This window comes from Callorhinus ursinus, unplaced genomic scaffold, assembly GCF_003265705.2.
Source record: "Callorhinus ursinus isolate GAN/ISIS: 27379988/994484 unplaced genomic scaffold, GSC_fseal_2.0 scaffold9, whole genome shotgun sequence".
In the NCBI taxonomy this organism is placed as follows: domain Eukaryota; kingdom Metazoa; phylum Chordata; class Mammalia; order Carnivora; family Otariidae; genus Callorhinus; species Callorhinus ursinus.
Genome location: NW_027397071.1, coordinates 4,207,422 through 4,229,754, shown reverse-complemented (window position 1 = coordinate 4,229,754; position 22,333 = coordinate 4,207,422). Strand labels below are relative to the sequence as shown.

The window sequence follows — 22,333 nt, the reverse complement described above, 5'->3', positions numbered from 1 at the left end:
GACAGTCCACATGGGAATAATTCTCCAATTGTCCTTGCTGAGTGGGATTACTGGGTTTAGAGGCATTTTTGCTGAATGGTACAGCTCCCGATGAGAAGGGGGTGGGAGAAGGGATGGGAAAGGGGAAGGAGCTGATGGGAGTGGGCCGGCGCTGCTTGCCACCCCCCCCCCCCCCCCCGTCTGAATGGTAGTGGGCCGCTGTGATTGTGCTTTCATCCACCATTCAGAGTCAGGCTACTCATCATCATCATCGCTGTCGTCATTAGACTCCTCGTCAGAATCATTGCCATCGTCATCTTCATTCTCATCATCATCCTCGTCATCCCCATCTTCATTGTCATCATCTTCAGTGTTTATCTTTCCGGAAAGCACATCCTCGATCCAGTCCTCCAGCTCCTCGGCCGTGGGCAGGTCATCATCATCAGGGATCTCCATCCAGACACTGTCAGCCTGCAGCGAGGGACCGAGTGAGCAAGTGCTGGAAGGCCCAGCCAGACCAGAGGGTTCCAAGCAGCCGGGCCCGGCCATCAGGAACATGTGCACACTGTTTCGTGGGAATGCCTCAGTGCAGAATGCTATGTGTAGCAGCCCGCTCGTGCAATGTCAAGGGAAACGTGTCTTCCATTGTGTGTGCACGTGTGTGTGTGCAATTTTCCCCCAGAGGTCTCTGGAGAAGGAGAGTGGGTATGGAGGCAAGGCTGTGGAGGGTTGGCAGGGGAATGGGCGAGGCCCAGCACACTAGGCCCAGCAGCTGCCCCAACCAGAGATGCCACCCCCCCGACCACTCACCCCGAATTTCATCCTTGCCTTCCCACCCTAGATTGGTTCCTCCAGATCAAAGCACTGCCTGGAAGAGACCCTCCCCACCCTAACCTGCCTGCCTCCTGATCCCCACCATTAGGTTGATACCGTGGAAAGTGCTGGGAGGTGGGAGGTAGCCCAGGATTGGGGCAGTTCCCAGGGGGACTGAAATCAAGTATTATTGTGAATCATAACTATATTTGCACTGTTTTTTCTTTTCCTTCTGATTTCATGAGCGTATCTACAAGATACCTATATACCTATATAATAACAACAAACATGTACATGACATTCTGGTAGGATAGCCATGAAACTATCACCAATGTTTCCCTCTGGGAATGGGACTAGGAAAGGGATCAGGGCAGTGGGAAATACTTTTGCTGTTCACCTTAGAGTCTACTGTTTTACTTACAAATGTTTTAACTGGAGTAAATTTTAGAAAGTATTAATTATTATTATTAGTTTAAAATGCAGTGTACAGAATAAATAAACGTAGAATTCCCCAGGGGACCGAAAGCCTACCAACAGGATAACAGGACATGCTAACTGGCCCCATTCGCAAGCATTTCCACCACAATTAATTATGGCTCTAATGACTTCTCTGGGACCATCTCTTTCTGTCCGTTATTTGCTCATTATCTATTGTATCTGTCTCCCCTTCTGTTTTGTTACGGTGGAGTTGTATCAGCCACAGAGAGCGAGGTCTAAAATTCCTCATGCTCTGCCAGTCCACCACACCAGCTTTTCCCACCCTCACTCAGTTCAAGTGTGTCTGCATGGTGAGGAGGGGCCCCTCCTCCTCCTTCATGATCTTCCTCCTGCCCCCTCCCTGGCAGCACCCCCTCCCCTCCCCACAGTCACCCATTGTGCAATAGCAGCTTCCCACGTGGGTTCTTTTGTGTAAAAAAGAATTTGTTGTTGGGCTTTAGGAGAAAATACAGGACAGTTTACTTGGATGGAAAGTTCCAAATAGTAAAACGGGACGGGCTGGCCCCATAAGCAAGGAAACGTGCCTATGCCTTTCCCAGGAAGTGCCCATGGAAGACAATCCTGAAGCCATGGATTGGGACTGGCTCAGAGACTAGGCTGGGGTCACACTGGCAAGTTTCCTGAGCTTGGGCAGGGCCGAGGGTCCTGCTCATTGCAGGGGAGGCTAGACTCCTATACATGGCATCACAGTCTGGGCTGCATGGCAGAAAACAGGACAAGCTGAGGGTGACTGGTGAGCAAGCATTCATGGGGTATACTCACATCTGTCACATTCACCACCCCAATCTGTGGCTTGAATAGATCAATCTTGAAGGTCTTCTCCCAATAGGCAACGAGCTGAAGCAATGAACAATGAGATTAGACAGCCGACAGAGGGCATTCCTGGTCAAAGCCACGTTTTGTGGCTGGATCCACCTGCCATCCCATCATAGGTCACCATTGCTTAAAGTTCTTCAAAACAGCTGTGGGCACTTCAGAAACTGAAGGCTTGGCCTCAGCCCTCAAGCACTTGATAAGTATGAAAAAAGGAGTTCATAACACCAACTATGAAAACATGTAATATAAAAGCTTCTACAGCTGTAAGGAAGAATATTATAGAGATGGTCCAATGTCGGTTCCCAAATGACTGTTTGGGAATTTTATAGTTTATGTGTGGTGAGAGAGCCATTTTCCTCCACCTCTCTTTCAATCTCCCATTTAAAAATCCCTTACCCTGATCCACTCAGATCCACGGATCCACGAGGTGGCTGGGAAGACTGGGAAGTGTCATGCAAATAAAGGGTTTTTTGGGGTTTTTTTTTTTGTTTTTTTCCGTTCACTAGGCTTGGAATCCACAGGAACTAATCTCTGACTGGGGCGAGACTAAAGGAGTCAGGGGCCATGGGGCTAAGCAATGCAAATGTTCAGTGGCAGAAAGTCTCCAAGGCAAATATATGGCCTGATGGGGACCAGAGATAGTAGGAACCTGGAAATCTGAACAATCTGAAGATTTCTCTTTTGTAAAAACCAAGGCAAACAAACAAATAGAATAGATTGGGACAACTGCAGACCATCTGCAAGCTTGCATAACAAAACAGTCCAGGTAAACTCAAAATACTGCCAGGCAGAGGCTAACTAAAAAGTTATAGTAGGGGCCGCCTGGGTGGTCCAGTCGGTTAAGCGTCTGCCTTTGGCTCAGGTCATGATCCCAGGGTCCTGGGATGGAGTCCTGCATCGGGCTCCCTGCTCAGCAGGGAGCCTGCTTCTCCCTCTCCCTCTGCCCCTTGTTCATGCACTCTCTCAAATAAATAACATCTTTTAAAAAAAAAAGTTATAGTATTTAGGGTCTTATGAGGTCATGACTTTGTTATGATTACCCAGAATAATGACATTGGCTTCAGATGCCATGAAAGTCTCTGCCTCTGACTTATTCTGTATATAAGATTGGATTTCAGGACCCTTGAAATCATTAAACTCCCTCAATTTTGACTATTTAATCATGATGTGATCAGTCAGGTCCTACGCAACAAATGCTAATTCCCGGAAGAAGAGAAGTTATCATTTATAACCAAATGATAACTAAACTTGTACTGATTACCAGCAGTTAGCTCAAGCTAAAGTCTATTGACTGACTAGTAGATAAATCTTTGGCATCAGACAGACCTGGGTTGGAATATCATATCTCCCACTTAGTAGCTTTAACCTTGACAGCAGTTATTGTTTTATTTGTCAGATAGGGATTCTGACAGTTCCTACTTCACAGGGTTGGTGGGAGGGTTCGATGAGATGGTGCCTGTGAAGAATTTACTATAGTTACAGGCATACAATATATTAGCTACATCCATTGTCATCACCACTGGGCTCCTGTACCATACAAATTCTGTTTATTCTCTTTAAAATTAAGTATATAATCAAGGCTTTCTGGCTATTGATCGCTGGCACTAGCAAGAGTTTGGACTTTAAGTTTCTTACACATTCAGCGTGCTAGGACCTGGGAGAACACAATGCATTCGAGACAGGGTCTCTGCCCTCCGAGAGGCTACTCCTTCCTTCCATGAAGTTCTTCAGTCTATGCAAAATGGTCAAGTGTGATTTTTATTACTTATCAACTCAGGTTGCCTGAGAATGATGGTCCCCTCCCAGAACATGAAAGAGGCTGTAGCAAGGGAGGTAGTGGGACAAGGGACAGAAATGGAAGTGCTAGCAGAAGAATATCATCACCCAGCTCACTTGTGTGGGTGGCTCAGATCCCTGGTCTCTAGGGAGTGAGAATGGTGGGTGTCAGCACCAGCACCAGCTATATGTTGCCCCACAATGTTGCCAAGGTCTTCCATGTTGCATAGGGGTGGTCACTGTGTTTCTGCACATGCTTCTCCTATTTCACACCCTCCTTCATGCTTCCGGGTCTCACACTGAACACACACTCACCAGAGGAAAGTCATCCGGGTCAATCCACACGATGCTCAGGTCAGGGTTGTCGGTGTTGTCCCTGGCAACCTGTTTCAGGATTTCCAGGAACTCGTAGCCATCTGAAGCAGGATTCGAGAAATCTGAGTAACCCCTGCACATACATGGCTTCCAGCATGAGGAGCAGGGAGTGGTTTTTCCACGAGGGTTTCTTAGGCCATTTGGTGCATACCCTCAATTATAGGATTATTCTATAAAATGGGTCAGATGAGAACTCCAGCCACAAAGCAGCTTACTCAAAGGAAGCAATAAAAATTTTAAATAAAAAAATATTAAAAGTTCACAGGGAAGTGGCTGGTTCTTAACTCAAAGCCCGGCTCAATTTGCTGATCTGCATGTGAAAACTGACCGGTCTTGAGTCAGCCAGGTGCAATCCCAGATCAGAAGAACCCCTGCCTGGTCCTCAGTGTTCTGTGCCCTCTCTTGAAACCAATAATTTGCTATCCCTCAGAGCTCTACAAACCAAGAACATGTAGCCTGGACACTTAGTCTTCTGCAACCCGGAATTTCTAAAACCTTCAAACGAAGCTTCTGATTTATAGCTGGTTTCATAGCTTTGAGATAGTAAATGGCGTTTCCCTCCCTCTCTCACCATTTCCTGGTATGGTCTGCCCTCCCTCTCCTCAGGCATCAGCATTTATGGCCCCCAGGGGAGGGGTGATTCATAAGAAAAGCAGAGACAAGCCTTGTGAGCCTCAAGAACACAATTTTTTTTTAATTAAAAAAAAATTAAAGCCTAAACCTTTAAGGACTGGGAGCATAAAATTTATACCATAAACACAAAGTTTTGGAAGAACGTTTAGTAAGAGAAAGCACACCCTAAACCCTCAGCATCCCCACCCCACTCCGAGCTAAAAACAAAGATTCTGGAAAGTCCCTGAGAAGAAGCTCTGTGCCTGTGTGTTAAGTGTGTGTGCGTGTGTGTGTGTGCGCACAGAGGCACGCCAGTGTGCACATGTGTGTCCACATACAGAAACGCCACCGTTCCAGGGGATCTCAGAGCATAGGGCATCCATGCTTTGTTTCAGAATGAAACTCTGGGAAATGGAAAGGCCCCAGAATCTCTTGGAGAACACCTCGGTGCTGGAGCATGAGGGCAGAAAAGTCTGCCAGGAGGCCCCACCGGTTCTCTGTTGCTCTGAAGAACATGGGTGAAGCCACAGTTGGGATGGACAGGACCAGTGGTGACCTGCTGGGAACAAGGGCTAGAGGCCACACAGAACCACAGCAGACTCCGACCAGATGTATCCCCCACCTGTCTATGCCTGAGAAGCAGCGAGACACCGGACCTTTAGGGATCGTGGGGTGAGAGTGGGGGCCATCCATGGGACCAGACCCAGTTCCCACTGGGTACGTTACAGGTTTGATTCTAGAGTGTAAAGTTACATTTCTGGCTTGACTGAACGTGTGGCCTGAAATGTACACCTTCTCTACCAGGAACTTCACCACCTGCCTCGGAATTCCGTCCGGCAACTGCCCTTTTGTTATAAAGGTTTCTTCTTTTGCCCAGGGTCCCCACCACTATGAGCCCTTCTGTTTAACAAGTCTCTCCTCTCCCCAGGAGCTCTAGCCTTTGTTTGGCTACTTGCGGCCCCTGGGTAAAGGTTTTTCTCTGCATTTCCTCATTCCTGTACATTCCAGGCGGAATGCATGCCATTCTTGGCAGTTCTGCTTTGAGTGGGTGTAGTCACTTCCAATGTCGCCAACACGGACTGCTAACTGTAGATCCAGACTGGGCCCCCTCAGGCCTTGCTACCTGGAAAGCAGAGCTACTGCTCGGAAAGAAGAGGCCACAGCCCCTTCCTGCAGAGATGTCCTCTGCCTGCGTGATTTTTCCATCTCTTTCTGAATTACAGGTTTCCTCTGATATCCAAAAGTAGAACATTCCTAAGAACCAAAATATTGTAAAGTGAAGAAGCAATAACATGTCATAAAATAAAAAATCCTCTTCGGACTTCTTTTCATCAGCAAAAACAGGTACTAATGTAGGTATTCTGTAAAAGCGAAGTGATGTAATGAGAACGTCGTGAGAGCGAGGGAAAGCTGTGTATCACGAGTCACCGTGTATGATGGACACTTGGGGTGAATAGGGGCACAGGCTTTGGAGTTCATTATCATTGTGGGGATTGGGTGGAGTTGAGGTTGGGGGATATTACTCCTGCCGCCTCTGGGTCCCCCTTCTCTGGGCAGAACAGGGCATCTGTGGGTTATGTATTATAAAGCATAGACCACAATAGGGAATTCTCTAAAACACTTTCCACGACTACTTTCAGTAAGCCAGAAGGAAGAACTCTGGAAGGTGAGAACCAAATTTAAAAGTGAACTTGACAAATCAGAAATTCATGAAGAGGATAAAATTCAACGACACAGACCCTGAGTCACGTAGAAAGTAAATCTGAGGTGCAAAAGACAGACTCGCGTAAAGGGAGGGAAGAAGTCGTCTAGGCACCATATTGTAAAGGGACAAAGGTGTCCTCAGTACTATAGCTGAACACGCAAGACAGCACTATAGGTTTCTGATGGAAAACCCCACAGAATGTTGGAACTAATGAAAAGGAAAGCTACATACAGGAACCTTTTCTACTCTACGTGCTAGAGCAGATTTGGAGATAAAAAGGAAAAGATAGAAGGAATAAAAATTGGGTTCTGCTAGAAAAATCTCAATGAGTGGCAGTTTTTATGTAAACAAGAGAAGTCAAAATTTTCGCTTAGTGCTTAATTTTAGGAATACAAAAGGTTTTTGTGTCTACAGAGAAGTAAGGAAAACTCAAAAAACATTCACGGAATACATCGATAAATGAGGCTGTCATTAAGGCAAGAGAAACCTCATCCAGATCCAAGGACAGCTTTTCGACTTTCAGGATGACAAATTCCATAATGGACATAATCCTTCTGCATTCCTGGGTATTTTCAAGAACAGAACAGGGGCGAGCAACCCAGCATGACACTTAAACACACAGACCCGTGGGGCAAACAACCTTGGTCCAAATCCTGGTTCTGCCATTTTGAGTGTGACTTCGGGCAAGTTATTTAAGTCTTGGTTCCTCATCTGTAAAATTGGAATGATGATAATAAAAGTACCTATTTCATAAGGTTGGCTGTAGGTTACATGAGTTAGTACTTCTAAATCCCTAGACACAGAGTAAGCTTTAGCCATCATTCCTAAAGGATCTGGATTTTTCTGCCTGAATACAAGGAACCTGGCCATTCATCTCTCCTTTTAGGGCATGGGTAATAAATACAATGATCTGGGCACAAGCAGTGTTATCGATACAGTCTTGGCCCCACACGGTAGAGAAGACAGGCTCGTAGGAAGTCACGCCAGGAGATGGTATGTCATGGGGTGGTTCCTTCTGGCCCCTGCTCATGATTCTGTGGACTGAAGGCCTCAGGGATGGCTGTGCCAGCAGATGTGACTATGAGAACCTTGCTTCATATGTGGGTTAGAATTAGTTTTAATTCCTTTGTTTTAAAGGCATTAAGCTAACTTGGATATTCCTGATTCAAGGTTCACAAGCCTGACAGATTATCTCCCCTTATATTCCCAGCCTTGGATGTAGACCTGCTGGAATGGATTCTCCTGCATCTGGGAAAGCTGAGTTAAGGCAGCTAAACTGGTCTCCCAGGTATTTAGTTGCTAAAAATTGCGAGTTTACAAGTTCAATTTCCTCTTAGGGAGAGCTTCTGTTTCTTTGTAAAACAGGTGCCCAGGCAGGTGTCTTGGAAAAGGGAAACAGCCACTGTGGACTCTCCCTTTTGGACCAGGAAGGCAGGTGCAGGAAGCCATATTTCACTTTTATAATTCAGTGTAAAGCCCAAGATGAGTCCACAATTGCAATTGCATGAATGAATGGATGGATTTGAAACGGATAAATGTTTCCTTTATCAGTGATGCACTAAGCTTAGAGGCCTTTAAGATTGTGGCCATGTATCTTTCAGAAGGAAAAGTCCATAATTAAAAAAAAAAAGCTAGATTAAAAAAAAAAAGGAGGAAATATTATTCCGTGATTTGGGGGCTAGCAATTATTTAGCCACCGAAACTAGAGGACTTGTCAGAGCATTTAATCTTCACATCTAGTCCCGATGGAGTCAGGAAGATTTTCGTTTTTCCATTTCAAAGAGGATGGAGTTGAGACACGGGAGAGTATGTGGCTTGCCCGGCATCACATGGGAGCAAGTGGCAGAGCTAGGATTCTCAGGTCTTCGGTCAGCACGTCTAGAACCATCAAGTGGCAGAGCTAGGATTCTAACTCAGTTCTTTGGTCTGCTCGTCTAGAACCATCTCCACAATCACTTTCCCTCCTAGGTCTTGGCCCTCCTACCAACGCTCTTGCCATCTTCCTTCCTCAAGGTTGTGCTTGAGATTTGTGAGCTGAGTGGGAAAGCTTCCATAGGAGGGAAGCAAGGGGCTCAAGAAGGCAGTGAGGGGGCAGCACCCTCTGGAGGACGGAGCCCCCCCACCCCTTCTATCCGTGCCGCTGAGCACCATCCTCCTCCCGGCCACACTGTGTTGCGTTGGTTAACTCAGCGAAGTCCCTAAGTGACTGGAGTCTCAGAGATCGACCTAAATAAAGAAGAGGGACCCAGTGTGCTGTGTGGACCAGGACTCGCTCCCTGCCACACGGGCTTGGGACCTGAAGTCCCACGACCCAGGGCTGAGGGCTGCTGTGGAGCCAGGTTTCCCACGGCGAGCAAGAGGCCTCTGGGAATCACATCTCTGTGGGAGGGGAAACCGGTGATTATGCTCTCCTCCTTCCCAGGCAGGGAGGATCTGGTGACAATGAGGCTGCACCAAGCCCTGGGGGACCAGTTCCAGGCCAGTCACAGCCCTGTCAGGAGCCAGGGCCGGGTCCGGGAGGGATGTGGGTATCTCAGGGCGCAGCCTACGGCCTGGGAGCCTGGGCTTGAATCCCAGTTCCACCACTTATTAACTATGTGACCTGGTGACATTATTTAACTTCTCCATAACCCTGTTTCCTCATCTGTACGTCAGGGAAGACCATAAGGAGGGTACCTAGCACAGACGGTTGTTGTGAAGGTTACATGCACGGTTAGCACTCAGCAAGAACCAAAAAATGTTAAGTTTGATAAACCAGATTTACATTGGGAAGCTCAAATAAGCAGTCAGCACTCCTACTTGAGACAACTGATCTCAAAAACATTTTCCAAGAACCCCAGGCGGTTGCAATCCGGTTGGAACGGGGCTTGGAGACGTTCATTGCAGGGCCAGTCCACGCGGGCACACGGCAGTCCGTCCTTGCATTTCCAGCTTGTTAGTGCTAAAATTCCCTGGGCCCTTGGAGGATATCCATCCTGCATGCGCTCATGTAGAAACGCCGCTCCGCGAACCTTTCAGCAGGTGTTATAAAGAAGATGTCAGCCTGATGCAGACACATCTGGGGGCGGCAGAGGAGCGGTGTTCATTTTCAAACCTGTCAAACAGCGGCTCCGGGGGCATCCTGAGCGCTGGAGCCGGGGAGGCTCTGCAGGAGGAAGACCGAGCGGCACGCAGGGCCTGGGGCGAGAGCAGAGCTCCGGACTCGTCCTTCCAGGGCCCAGAGAGCCGCCTGCAGCCTGGGGAGCAAAGCTCGCAGCTGGCAGTGTCGGACGGCTCGGAGAAGCGCCCTCGGGGGACCCAGGTCACTCGGCTAGTCGGCTCTAATTCCAAATCTGGGAACATCCGTGGACAGCAGGGAGGACGGCTGCCTCCTCTTCCTTAATTGGCTCTCAAGCTTCCAGGTGGCTGCCCTCTCTCCTCACTTCCCGCGTTCTCCTGCTCTCCCTGCGCCGCACCGCACCCCCCCCCGCCCCCAATAGAGCGTAGCATCGCTGCGCATGCTCAGAGCCGGCCCGGCGGCCGGACTGCAGGGCAGGTAGCGCGCTCAGCTGCTCACTTGTGAATTGGGACTAAAGCGAGCAGCCCCCACACGGGGTTCTGTCCCATAAGCATACAACAAGTGATCCTGACCATCTTCATCATCATCAGGGCGAGGTCAGAGGTCAAGAAAGCCTACTGGAATTTGAATCCCAGCAAGCGATTTGGGCCGTTTAACCCGTAAGACCCATTTTTCTCCTCTGAGCTGGGGTGGTAATAATCACGCACTTATCACAGAGTGGCTTTAGGGACCAAATGAGATCCTCTCAGTACAGCACAGTTCCTCGAGACTGTTAGCTCTTTGAGGAGAGCTGTACGGACGTCCCGGATGGATGACCTTCTTTCTTTGGCCAGTGGGCAGGGGCCTGGTTGGAGCAATCAGCCATGTCCAGCTTAGTAGCAAGAGCAAAGGTATATGAGGAACCGCTGTCTGGGTGCGAATGCAGTTCCTGGTGCTGCAGCCAGGCCCCTCCGCCCCGGGTCACACATCAGTGACCTCCGGGTAATGACTGACTAGCTACGGCGTCGGGAGTTTCACAGAAAAGCCTTTCCCTTTCCTAGCCCTGAGTGCGCCAGGCCCTCCCTGGATGAAAAAAAATATGCTTCGATCCCCTACGCCATGCCCCCCTCCCCCACCTTCAGTACGTTTCTTCCAGCTTCCCAGGAGCAAGCCCCAGCTTGGGCTCCTCTGGGGAAAAACACAGCTTCAGGCCCAAGGATATTTGTGCAGGGAGGAGGTGGAAGGAGTTTCAGGAGCTTGATTCATTACAGCAGCAATCTCCGTCAAACAGGTTCCTGCAACTTCGCGGAGGCCTATTTGTTCCATTGTTCCAGAGAGCCAGACAGGCTTCCCCACAATCCTGGAAGGGGGCAGGTGGGGCGGAGGGAGGAAGCCCGCCGGGGTCTGGCCAGCAGGCTGCTGCTGCTGGCAGTTTCATCTCTGTTCACACAACACCAGGGATCCGACTCTGATTATAGCTTGTAAACCCTGGGCAATTGGCTTCCTTCGCTATTTTCGCCTGCAGGGGCAGAGGGGTGGCCAGAAACTGCTGGAACCATACTGGCATTTTTTTCAGACAAAGACTAGATATCCTTGAAGAGTTCTGCCAACTCTGCAAGTCAATGATGGGAAAACTGAGACCTCAGTGAGCGTTCAAAAACCTTAATAAAAACAAAGGGGAAGGAAACCCTCAGATACTTTGGAGCATCAGTTTGGTTTTGATACAATGGAACATTGTTTGGCCCTAAAAAGGAGTGAATTACGGATACACAGTACATAGTGGATGAACCTTGAACACAGTATGCGCAGTGAGAGGGGCTAGGCACAAAACGCCACAGATTACATAATTCCATCCGCATGAAATATCCCCATTAATCAAATCCATAGAGATAGAAAGTAGATTAGTGGTTGCCAGGGACTGGGGGAGGGGGGGGAATAGGTGTGACTGCCAACGGGCATGGGGTTACTTCTGAGGTGACGAATATGGCCTACAGTTAGTGCACAACTGTGTGAATATACTAAAATTACCACCGAATCGCACACTTTAGAAAGGCGAATACTGTCATGTGTGGATTATGTCTCAAGTTTAAAAACTGTATGATAACAGCATTTAGGCTTCTGTCTGTAAGAACTATGGAGGCTGATAATGTATTAACAACAACAAAAAAACGGGCATGGTGGCCAAGTGTTGGGGCTCAGTCTTGGTCAGTCATCCCCTCATCTGATCGCCTCCTGACAGCCGTTTTTTGAGTACCTACTATGTGTCAAGGCGCTGTGCAAGAACCAGGTATGTATTGATGACCAAGGCAACCTGGGGCTCCTTCATGACCTATCCTTCACTCCTTGTGCCCTCTTGGGAAGTTTGCTCAACTTCTTGAAGCTTCCTCGTCTGTCCCTATGAGTGTACAACACGTCTCAGGCCAATACCACAGTTCTGCTGTACCTGGGGCAGTGGTTCCTAAGCCTGACGGTGCCTTAACACTTGCCTCCGAGCTCCGTGAAATTACAGGTTTCTGAAGGGCCTGTTATACTCAGCTCCAGGCGGCTTTGGTGCTTGTGGTTCTCTGTGCTTTCAGGTTTGGAGACCCTTGCCCAGGCACCTCATGGCCCAAGGCCTGGCTGCTGAGCCATCCTAAGTGCAGTTCCTTGCCCTCTATGTGTGCAGTCTGGATCATGCCACGTCTCCCCAATACACACCTCAGAATGCCCACTTACGCTTTCCCTTTGGGGACTCTTTATGTCACACAGCATTGCCAAAGGGACCTAGCATTTTACGGCCAGAAATATTTGATTTTTTCCCCTGCACTTCCCTCTCTACTGATGCTAAAAAGAGTGCGGCCAGGAAAAAGTCGTCCAGGTTCCAAAATAAAACAAAGCTACTCATCCATTTATAGGGTCATTTTGCACTTCAGAAATGAACTGCTAGTTTTGTCCAGGTCTCACTATTTGAGGGAGTATTTGCTATTAAGTTTCCCAAGCACAGACCGTATTTTACAAACCAAAGCATACATTGGTTGTAATTGTAATGGAGGATTGTTATTTATATAGGCTAGATCACAATATGGTTAAATAAACTTTTAATGTGGACAAAAGTTCTCTCTCTCTATCTCTCTCTTACACACACACACACACCCTGCAAAGCTAGGATGTTTTTATATTCTCCCCAGTACTCAGTGCTTCCTCCTACTTTGGACAGCTAAGCAGACTAGAACGAGGTTCTGATCCATCGGCATCTCTTCCGCCTGTGCACAACTGACAAGGGATTCGTGCCTAACTGGCGACCACCAGGGGGTGCCCAATGTCTTGCAGTGGCCTTGCAGACAGGAAGTGAGGCAAGAGCAAGGGAATGAGGGCTGGCAAAGGGGAGAAATCAGATCTTGTGTCAAGGGACAGATTGGGGGTTTCCTACCTGGGTCACTCCTCTCTGCAAAGGCCACAATGTGGATCCCGTTCAAATCATCTTCCTGGAGGAGAGAAGAATCCAGAGGTTACGCTCCCAGGTGGAGAGATAGAAAGGAACAAGTCAGGGACAGACACAGAGGCTGGCAAGGAAATGGGCAGCGGGGAGGCGGCAGAGGGGCAGTGCACACAGCGGGCAGGGGAACAGAGGGGTGCGCAGTAAGGAAGGAAATATTGATGAGCAACTGGGAGAAATGCGTGCTGTTTGACACGTGGGTTTGCAAGACAGGAAAACACCCACTACACACAAGACATCAGCACCGAATGGGCCTCACTCCCGTGGGCTGTGGGGTCCAGGAGAGCAGCAGTAAAAGGCAAAAGGAAGAAGAACATGAGCCTGGTGCATCAGGAGCTCCGAGGGCAACAATCACTCTGAATATAGCTCAATAAACGCAATTGGCAGTCTGTGTTTCGAGAATTCACCACCAGCAACCAGCCATCAGGGGAACTTCTGAATGCTGTCAACGGATCCTGAAACTGTCCCCAGACTGGCAGCAGACAGGAATCTTCTAGGTAAATTAGAACGTGGGTCTGTTCTGTTCACACAAGAATCGTATACAAGCATAGGGCTTCTCCGTGAACACACCTCCTACTGAAGAACCTGTGTAGTCAGTAAGGGGCACCTTGCTGACTGTGACTTCCAGGGTCCTTCCTTGGGGTCCTTTCTGCTAGGGTCCAAGCCTTGCTGAAGGCCTCTAACGCATTTCTGTGAGTGTGAGAGGCTATGGGAAGAGTGGATTTGGGGGCTAGGGAAAGTTGAGGGTGGACAACCTGTGGGTGATGGGGACAAGTGGGTGTGGCTATGGAGGCCGGGGGCAAGGCCAAGAATCTGGAGAGTATTTCACATCTCAGCGCAAGCAAACGGCATCGCATGGTTCTATGTCCTGGACAGAAAGGACCATACACCTGTGTCTCCTTTGCATCAATTTATCCCGCAGAAGGAAGAGCAGGAGCTTTGGAGGAGGCTCTGTTATAGGCAAATGTGATTCCCCCCAAAAAAAAACGTGGAGAGGAAGATGCGTAAGAATCAGGTACCAGGGACAAATCTGAATGACTACTGATTATCGCTGACACAGGGAAAGGGAGTCACCGGGTACCCTGGATGTCATATCAGAATCATCCTATGGAAAAAAACTCCAGGCGTCTCAACCTTCCCATGATCCCTGTTTCCATTTCAATTGATTTTAATGCTGGTACAGTCCTATCTAAATGCTAATTTTTCCCCTTTGAGTTTGGAATGGACACAACCTCCAAAAATTCTGAGATTAAATGGAAAATATTATTATTAAAAACAAGAGAGTGGGCACAGGTTTGGTCAGATGCTCTGGGGAATTGAATTTTACAGATATATATGTGTGTGCGCAGGTTTATCACACAAATCCGACAGCAACCAGAAGGGGAGTCTGAGGTTTCACTGTTTTACATTTGCTATTATCACCAAACAGAATATCCTGATCAGTTCTCATTAGGCTGCCCCGTGTCTCTGTCTCCTGCCATCAGCTGGAAGTGTGCAGTGTTAACTCTGTGAAACAGGCTTCATTTCTGTGTGCCCTTCTAGGACGCCTTTGGAAATTGGTTTTGGAATTAAGAATCCATATTTGTTTGCTAAGAGGCTGCTCATAATGTGGCTGTCACTCCCCAGGCCCAAGATGGTGCCTGGATGGAGGGCTGTAATCAAGGCAAAGGGCCCCTCTCTTTGTGGGGATCAGCACACAAACCTGTACTGAACACTTGCAAAGGAGCAGGTGCATGCTTGGTGCCAGGTATTTCCAGTGATAAACTCACAGAGCAAGAATCCATGGGCAAGGGTTACTCACTGAGAATCCAATGTGCACGGGTGAGGAAGAGCCAAGCTGACCATACGTGGGACTGAGACCACCCGGGGGCTTTCTCTGAACCCCACAACCTTTGCTCCAGATCACCCATTCGGTCTTTGGATCACATTGCCTTGGAAACTATCTTTTTAATAGCACGAATCCTTCCTTCTCAACCAGATGGCAAGCTCTCTGAGGGAAAGGATTATGCCTTAAAATAACAACGATGATTACAAAGGCCACAATAGTATCTGCCCCCTGCCATTCTTTGTATCAGTACTTTGTAAGTACATTATTTCTAAATCTCAAATGAAAGTCTTATTCCTATTTAGTGCTTAAAGAATTGAAGTGACTTACCTAACGCCAGAGAACTAGTAAGTGACATAACTGGGATTCAAGCCCGTTCTGTCTGGCCCCACGTGCTTTTTATTTGTCACTGAAGAGTTCCAGAATAAGCCACTGTGGCATAAAAATTATTTTGAGCTGAAAGCATCTGAATCCCTGAATGCCTTATCTACCAAACAGAAAGTCCCAAAAGAACTCAACTGTCATAAACCCACCCCCAAGAGCAGCTCTAATTTCTCTTCTCAGACAGACATTTTCACGGCACTAGCAAATCTCCCATCTATTCCCCAAGGGCCCATTTCTCTTTCCAAAGAAGTCATTTGTTTTTCCATAAGACCCCTTTCTCCTCAACCTTCTAACAAGTCATTTGTTTTCCCAAAAGTGCCTCCTGCCTCTCCCATTTCCAATTAAGATGGTATATAAGCCCCTTCTTGAGTCACATTTCCTTGTAAACTCCCTTGCATAAATAGGTCATTAAATTTGTTCTTTGCCCATGCTAATCTGTATTTTGTTAGTTTAATTTGCAGCCCTTCAATACTGAACCTAAGAGGGTAGAAGAAACAATTTTCCTCCTTGATATCACCCATAGCAACAGAATGAATCTGTTGTCCCCTGCAGGGTTTGTAGATATTTCAAACTCAGATTAATGACTCTTAAGTTAAAGGAGGCCGATGAGGGGTCTTTATGTAAAGTGACTGAGCCCCAGATCGCCCAAAGAACTGGAGACTTAGGAATTACTTTGGCGAACACCCTACTCTGAATTCTCTTTCACTTTGTATGTCCATCTGTCATAGTATAAGCATACTGGAGTGGCGTTATATGTTTTGAGACTTGTTTCATTTTCTCAACCCTGAACTCCTCAGGACACAACAGCAATGTTCATTTTTATAACCCCCATGCTTAGCACAAAGTAATAGGTTCTTATTAATGCACACTGACTTAAAAAAAAGAATATGGTGATAAAAATCTTACACACTAGTTGAAGGAAATAGAAAATATGAGAAATGCCAAAAAGAAACCACACATCAGTTACCCACCAACCAGATATATTACCACTGTTCCTGTTTTGCTCTGTTTCCTTCCAGGTTCTGTTGAATGTTTGTTCTCTTGAATGAAGTGATGCAAAGAAAAAAACATGCACTTAAAACTGCAGACTCCCTGGTGCGATGGAATGTTCCAGGGGCTTATCTGGGGGCTTCTGGCCCCCTTTTGGAAGTACTATTTTGTTATTACCACAGAAGAGAGGGTTCTTCCTGAAGGAACTGCTGACTCCCATCCCCATGGGCTTTTGCCCAGGACTCTGACCACCTGCCAGGATGGAGAGCTGGTTGGAAGGTAGTGTATCGAAGGGGAAGGACAGGTCAGCACTCAGTTCATATCACCTTGCCCCACCTTGACATTCTTTGAATATTCTAAATGAGCAAGTAGCTATTCAGTTTACACATAGCAAGTATTGCTAACCACCAATTTCTTTAGTAATAATCAAGTATGTGTTTTTTTATGGTTTGCTGCTTTAAAATCCCACACAACTGGGGAAAGAGAAAGGTCAATAGTTGCTTTAGCTCAACTTAGTTTTCCTATCTAAATATTTTGCTGTGTCTGGGGAAGTGGGTGTTGAAGATAAAGACTTCCCAGTTCATAACTGGTCACTTTCCCCAGCTTCTGTGGTTTAATTTGCTGCAGCCAAGTGGTCCATGGAGATGCTGCTCTTTGGAGCAATGCTTTCCTAGGTGGCAAAGGTAGATGGGGAAGGCACATGGGAAGTGGCTCCCCAGAGATCCCTCTGACAGATTGATTTCTGCTTCTCCTTTTTGAGGATGGAAAGATGCTCCTGTCTTCCCTCCCTCACTGGAGACTTGGGACGGGTTAGGTCTGGTTACAGCTTCTGGGGAAGTCACATGGGTATTCCAGGATGGTGTCCAGGAAAGAATTAAACCAGTCTAGTTGCCCTTTTCTCTACCAGGTTAAATTTAATACACAGCCCTTTCCTGATTAGAAAACCATTGAATATATAGTAACGTGGAAAATATGAGCCATCATTGTTATATTATAGCAAAAGGCTATAACTTCTTTTTTTCTGTAAGTGAAAAGAAAGCAGAAAATGAGTTCCAGTGCATCCAGAGAGTGAACTTTCTTTCTGAACATCTGCCTGTGATATATGAGAAGGAGCATTTCTACTGGGCAGTGTGGGGGGCTAGGGGTGTTTGTGGTCCGGGGGAGGGGGCAGGACATAGGCTCTCCCACCATGGCATATTGTGTCTCGGATGTGATATTGCTGTGTCAATAAGAAAAGGCCTGAAGGAAGGGCCTCTCTTAGGGATGAAGAAATAAAAAGAACTAAGAAACAGAGGCATAGAACAGAACAGTGACAATCACTCTCAATTTAAAATGGTACCCTGTGTCATGAAAGACAAAGAAAGACCAAGAACTTATCCCAGATTAAAGGCTACAGAAGCATAACAACGAACAACAAGTGTGAGATCCAAGATCAGATCCTGGGCCAGGAAAAAAATTCTGTGTGTGTGCACAAAGAGAAGAGAACTCTCCCTGGGGCTCCCGCCGGCTTCTCCGGGATCAGTTGCATTACTGCACTGGATGCCTCGCGGCGCCCATCTCCGCCACATGTTTGTTTGTTTGTTTGGCAGAAATTATTTTAATAAGCAATTTTGTGACACTTAGTGTCTGAACAACAGTACTTCGTTCACCAGGTAGACAAAGTTCTACATTGAGCAGGAAAATGACCCCTTGCCCACTTTCCCCTGGAATGCAGCAGAGTCCTGGCATTAGTGGGACACTGGTCAATTTTAATAAGGTCCATAGATGAAATCAAGTTATACTAATTTCCTGATTTTGATAAGTATACTGTGGTTATGAGAGACGTGCCCTGTTTTTAGAAAACATCTGAAGTATACAGGGGTAAGGGGAGTTGTGTCTGCTACTTACTCTCAAATAATTCAGGGGAAAAAAATGTTTATATCCATTATCTGTCAAGAGGTTTGTGATCACGCAAAGAAGGTAAAATGTTAACATTTGGGGAATCTGGTAAAAAGATCATGGAATTCTTTACATTATTTTTTGTAAGTCTGAAATTAAGTAAAAGTAAAGATATTTTTTAAAGGAATATTATTTTTAAAGCACTGCTACACTCTTTTTAAATATAGTAACAAGACCTTTTAAAGATTAAATTTTTGAAAGGTTTCAATGTTAGGAAAATATGTTGCCATTGTACTGGGTTGTTCTTCAAAAGTCCAATCCTCCAGACTGGATTACTTGCTCTTCAGTGTCTTATGAAAGGTTTGTTCTGCCTTCGGACATACAAATAAGTTACCAGCCAGTAAGACATCAAGTGTTAGGTTACTTCATGTTCATCTGTCATTTTAGACTCTGAATCAAAGAATAAATAAATAAATGCTTCCATGTTAATTCCTTTCTTCCCTCTCCCAGCCCTTGACAAAATGACGCCTTATGGGGATATGGCTTACTCTGGGGAACTATACTGAAGAGAATATGAGATTTGGCTCCAAATGATCTAAATGTAAGTCCCAAGATCAAATGCTTATTAGTTATGTATCCCTGAGTAATTAACTTAATCTGTATGATCACCAGTTTCCCCATGTAAAATGAGGTTAAATAATACTTGTTCTACATCACTTTTTAGAACTCTTGAAACATCCAGGTTAAAAGGATACATGAAATGCTTTGAAAAATGCTCCACAGACTTTGGTTGTTATTGGTTATGGAATTTTGTATAAACCTGACATGGGATGGGAGGTTGTATCTCCATGGCCCTCTTTCTATACAATTTGACCTGCCTGACACATTGTCTATGGCGTAGATCTAGGGGATAATCTCAGCGCCTTCCACGGCCTTGAGTTGCTATTTATGAAAATAGCTACCATTGACTGACCAAACACCTACCAGGTTCTGGGCTCTTCGCAGCCACTCATCCTAACAAAAAACCCTGATTTGAGAAGCAGAAACTAACTAAAGCTCAGAAAGATGACATGATTTGATACAGGATGCAGAGCTACTAGGTAACAGATTCTGGATGTGAACCCAAGTCTCTATGACTCCACAGCCTCAGCTCCTTCCATTATGTTACCCTGGGTCTCTGGTAGTCAGTGAACAAAAGCCAGTAGTCACTGTGGGGAATGAACTCAAAGATGGAGTAATTTTGCCTTAGGGGTAGTACCAAAGAGGCTTAAATAAAATCCATGGAGAACTGGGCTTTAATTGAGCATGACGTTGTCCACGTTTCAAATACTCCACCATCTAGACATCCACTCCAGCAAAATAAAATGTGGTTTAAGTTTGGGGACTCAAAGGGATACTCCTCTTGGGCAATATACTGGTGTCTACAAGGCAGAAAGAATTTGCCATTTCTTACCCATGTTTCAAACATATCTTCAGGACGCAGGCGACGTAGAGTGGGTCTGAAAAACACAAAGATGAGCTTCCTTGAGTAGCGATTACCAAGGCAGACACTGCAGGCTCAGCATAGCAAAATGTAAAATGAGATTCTGGTTCATTTGCAAGGGCATAAAGAGCTCTCGAAATCTCCCCTAAGTAGATGGAACTGTTCTACTCTGTTGCATCATACAGGGAGCTGGGCTTGAAGCTCCCAACCTTTTCACAGACCCATTTGATCCAAGGATTATACAAAGCTTATTAGAGGGGCTCCTGGGTGACTCAGTCAGTTAGGCATCCAACTCTTGAGCTCAGCTCACGTCTTGATCTCACAGTCATGAGTTCAAGCCCTGTGTTGGGCTCCACATTAAGTGTGGAGCCAAATAAATAAATAAATAAATAAATAAATAAACAAACAAAGTCTATTATAACCAATGGGTCAGAGGGTGCAGGGTCAGCTCATTCCTGGGGCAAGAAGCCATTGCCTTCCTCATAGACAGGGGCCATTCCTGAGAGCCCAGAGCAAGGCCCAGACCGAGGACATCTGGGAAACAGAAGTCGTGGTTTTCCCAGCCCAAGACTGCATTGTCTTATCGTCAGGATCATCATTCAAAAGCTCTTTAGGGATGTTTGGAGGAACAGGTAAAATTATATTTTCTCATGGTTTTTTCTTTCTGAATGTTGGCAAATTGTGTTAGACACATTGAGATTTGCTTCTCCAAATGCTGCCTCCCTATGGGGACTGGGACAACCAGGTGATGGAATCATAGTGCTCCAGGTTCAGTGGACGTATGTGAGCATGTGTTGGAGAGGGTGGATGGCGTGGCGAGGTGGTAAGCCCACTACCATGTTCCATGTTTCAATATCGTCCCTCTGTCAAGAGCAGGGGTCAGCCAACCACAGCTGGTGGGCCAAATCCAGCCAGTGCCTCCTGTGTTTATAAATAAGTTTTTATTGAGATACAGTCACACCCATTTGTTTACATACTGTCTATAGCTGCTTTCACACTACAACAGCAGAGCTGAGTATTGCAACAGAAACCATCTGGCCCACAGAACCTGAAATATTTATTCTCTGGCCTTTTACGGAAAAAGTTTGCTGATCCATGCTAGAGCTACTCTAAGTGGTATCAAATATTCCTCTCCCAGAAGTTCTATGTATAAAAACGTTCATCCATGGCTAAATTATTTAACTACTCTGAGCCCAGTTCCTTGATCTTTAACATTGGGATAATAATAATGCTCCATAATGTTGAATATTAGATAAAATAGGTTCCATAAGCACTTGGCATGGCATTTGGCATATAAGAGGTTGGCAGTAAATCCCTGTTGTTATTATTGTAGAATTTGACCTGTAACTTACTCTGACTTGGAGGGGATTTGCTGATGGCGGGCACTTGGTCTACCTTGTTTGCCAGTGTAAACCTATATTCAGAAAAAGTAGCGATATCCCTGCCCAACTGATCAATGACCAACAAAGCCATACTACTGATTTCAGTTCTGCTGGGGTAGTAACTCCAGGTTGTTGCTCTTGGGAGACCTAAAAATGTTAGGACTGCGAGGTTCTTCTCCATCCCCCAGACCCTGGACCACATCCCCTCACCCACCCACCAACCCCTGAGTGCCATGTGGGGCACCTTTGGTGCTCTTTCACAAACTCCACGATCTCCTCTTCTGTGTAAGGTTTGTCAGGGATGGCAATGGACTCATCCATAAATGGCTCATAGAAGTCAACCTCATTCATCTTCAAGGACAATTTCTTTGCAACCTGTAACAATTAGAAATACGAAAATAGTTTCCTTGAATGCTAGTCTAGAGTAGCAATGGGTTGCCCATCTATAAGGAGTGTGTGTGTTTTCTGGCAAAGATATGACAGTATACCTACAGTTTTAACTTAAATGTTGAAGTGGTAGAAACTCATTGCCTAAGCCCTAGTTCGACCAATCAAAGAAGGACAGATAGGAAGGAAAAACCCTCTCTGGCAAATGAGGTCCAAGCAGGAGCGGAGAGCAGTAGGAATGAAAAGGGTGAACTCTAATTGTACAATCATCATCACTCCATTATATGTGCCAGGGCTGGAGAAAGAAGGAAATGTCAGCAGAGCAAGCTCAGTGTTCTGAGATGCATGGATTTAATTGAACCAATTTTGATAGCACCGGCAGTTGACAGAAACCATTTACAGCATACCAGTACTCAAAATCAGAGGTCAACCCATTAATCTGTCCTCGATCAGCTCCTAACCCCTACTTGTGATTTAGGTTGAAGCAGGGTTATCTCTCAGTTCTGGCTTGTCTGATGATTTCTCAGACTCTGGGAACTGTCTGCTTTGTTACCAGCCAGAAGGTGACCAACATCCTGCTTTTTCCAGAGCGGAGGGGTTTCGCAGGGTTCAGACTCTTAGTGCTAGAATAGGATAGTCCCCAGCAAGCCAGGATGAGTGGCTCACCCTCTACCAGATAAAAAGCTCGGGGAGCCAGCTTGCAGCCTGGAAGACGTCTGCTCTCTTGATTAAAGTGGCCACATAGTTTGCTGTTGGGGCAGAATGGGTGCTGTGTTTGCCTGCAGGGCTGCTGAGCTCAAGCCTCTTTTTGTGAAATGATTTGAGAGGCTTGGAATGTGCAACGCTTTGTAGAAAACCAAATGCCATTCTTTTCGTGTTTGAGCTGTGGTCCAAGAAAGCACAGGGATGAACAGTGGT

General features: G+C 46.4%; 1 protein-coding gene across 2 annotated transcripts in view; it reads right to left on the bottom strand.

Annotated features, from left to right (window-relative positions):
- Nucleotides 1–22,333, bottom strand: part of CASQ2 (calsequestrin 2) — a 67,655-nt gene continuing 45,322 nt past the window's right edge. For both annotated transcript variants that reach the window (XM_025872607.2, XM_073896079.1), the window contains 6 exons: nucleotides 21,273–21,403; nucleotides 19,617–19,662; nucleotides 13,021–13,075; nucleotides 4,198–4,298; nucleotides 2,053–2,127; nucleotides 1–450 (listed from right to left, as the gene is read on the bottom strand). In XM_025872607.2, coding sequence (XP_025728392.1) covers nucleotides 235–450; nucleotides 2,053–2,127; nucleotides 4,198–4,298; nucleotides 13,021–13,075; nucleotides 19,617–19,662; nucleotides 21,273–21,403 — 624 coding nt within the window. In that variant the 3' untranslated portion in view covers nucleotides 1–234. The remainder of the gene's footprint in view (nucleotides 451–2,052; nucleotides 2,128–4,197; nucleotides 4,299–13,020; nucleotides 13,076–19,616; nucleotides 19,663–21,272; nucleotides 21,404–22,333) is intronic.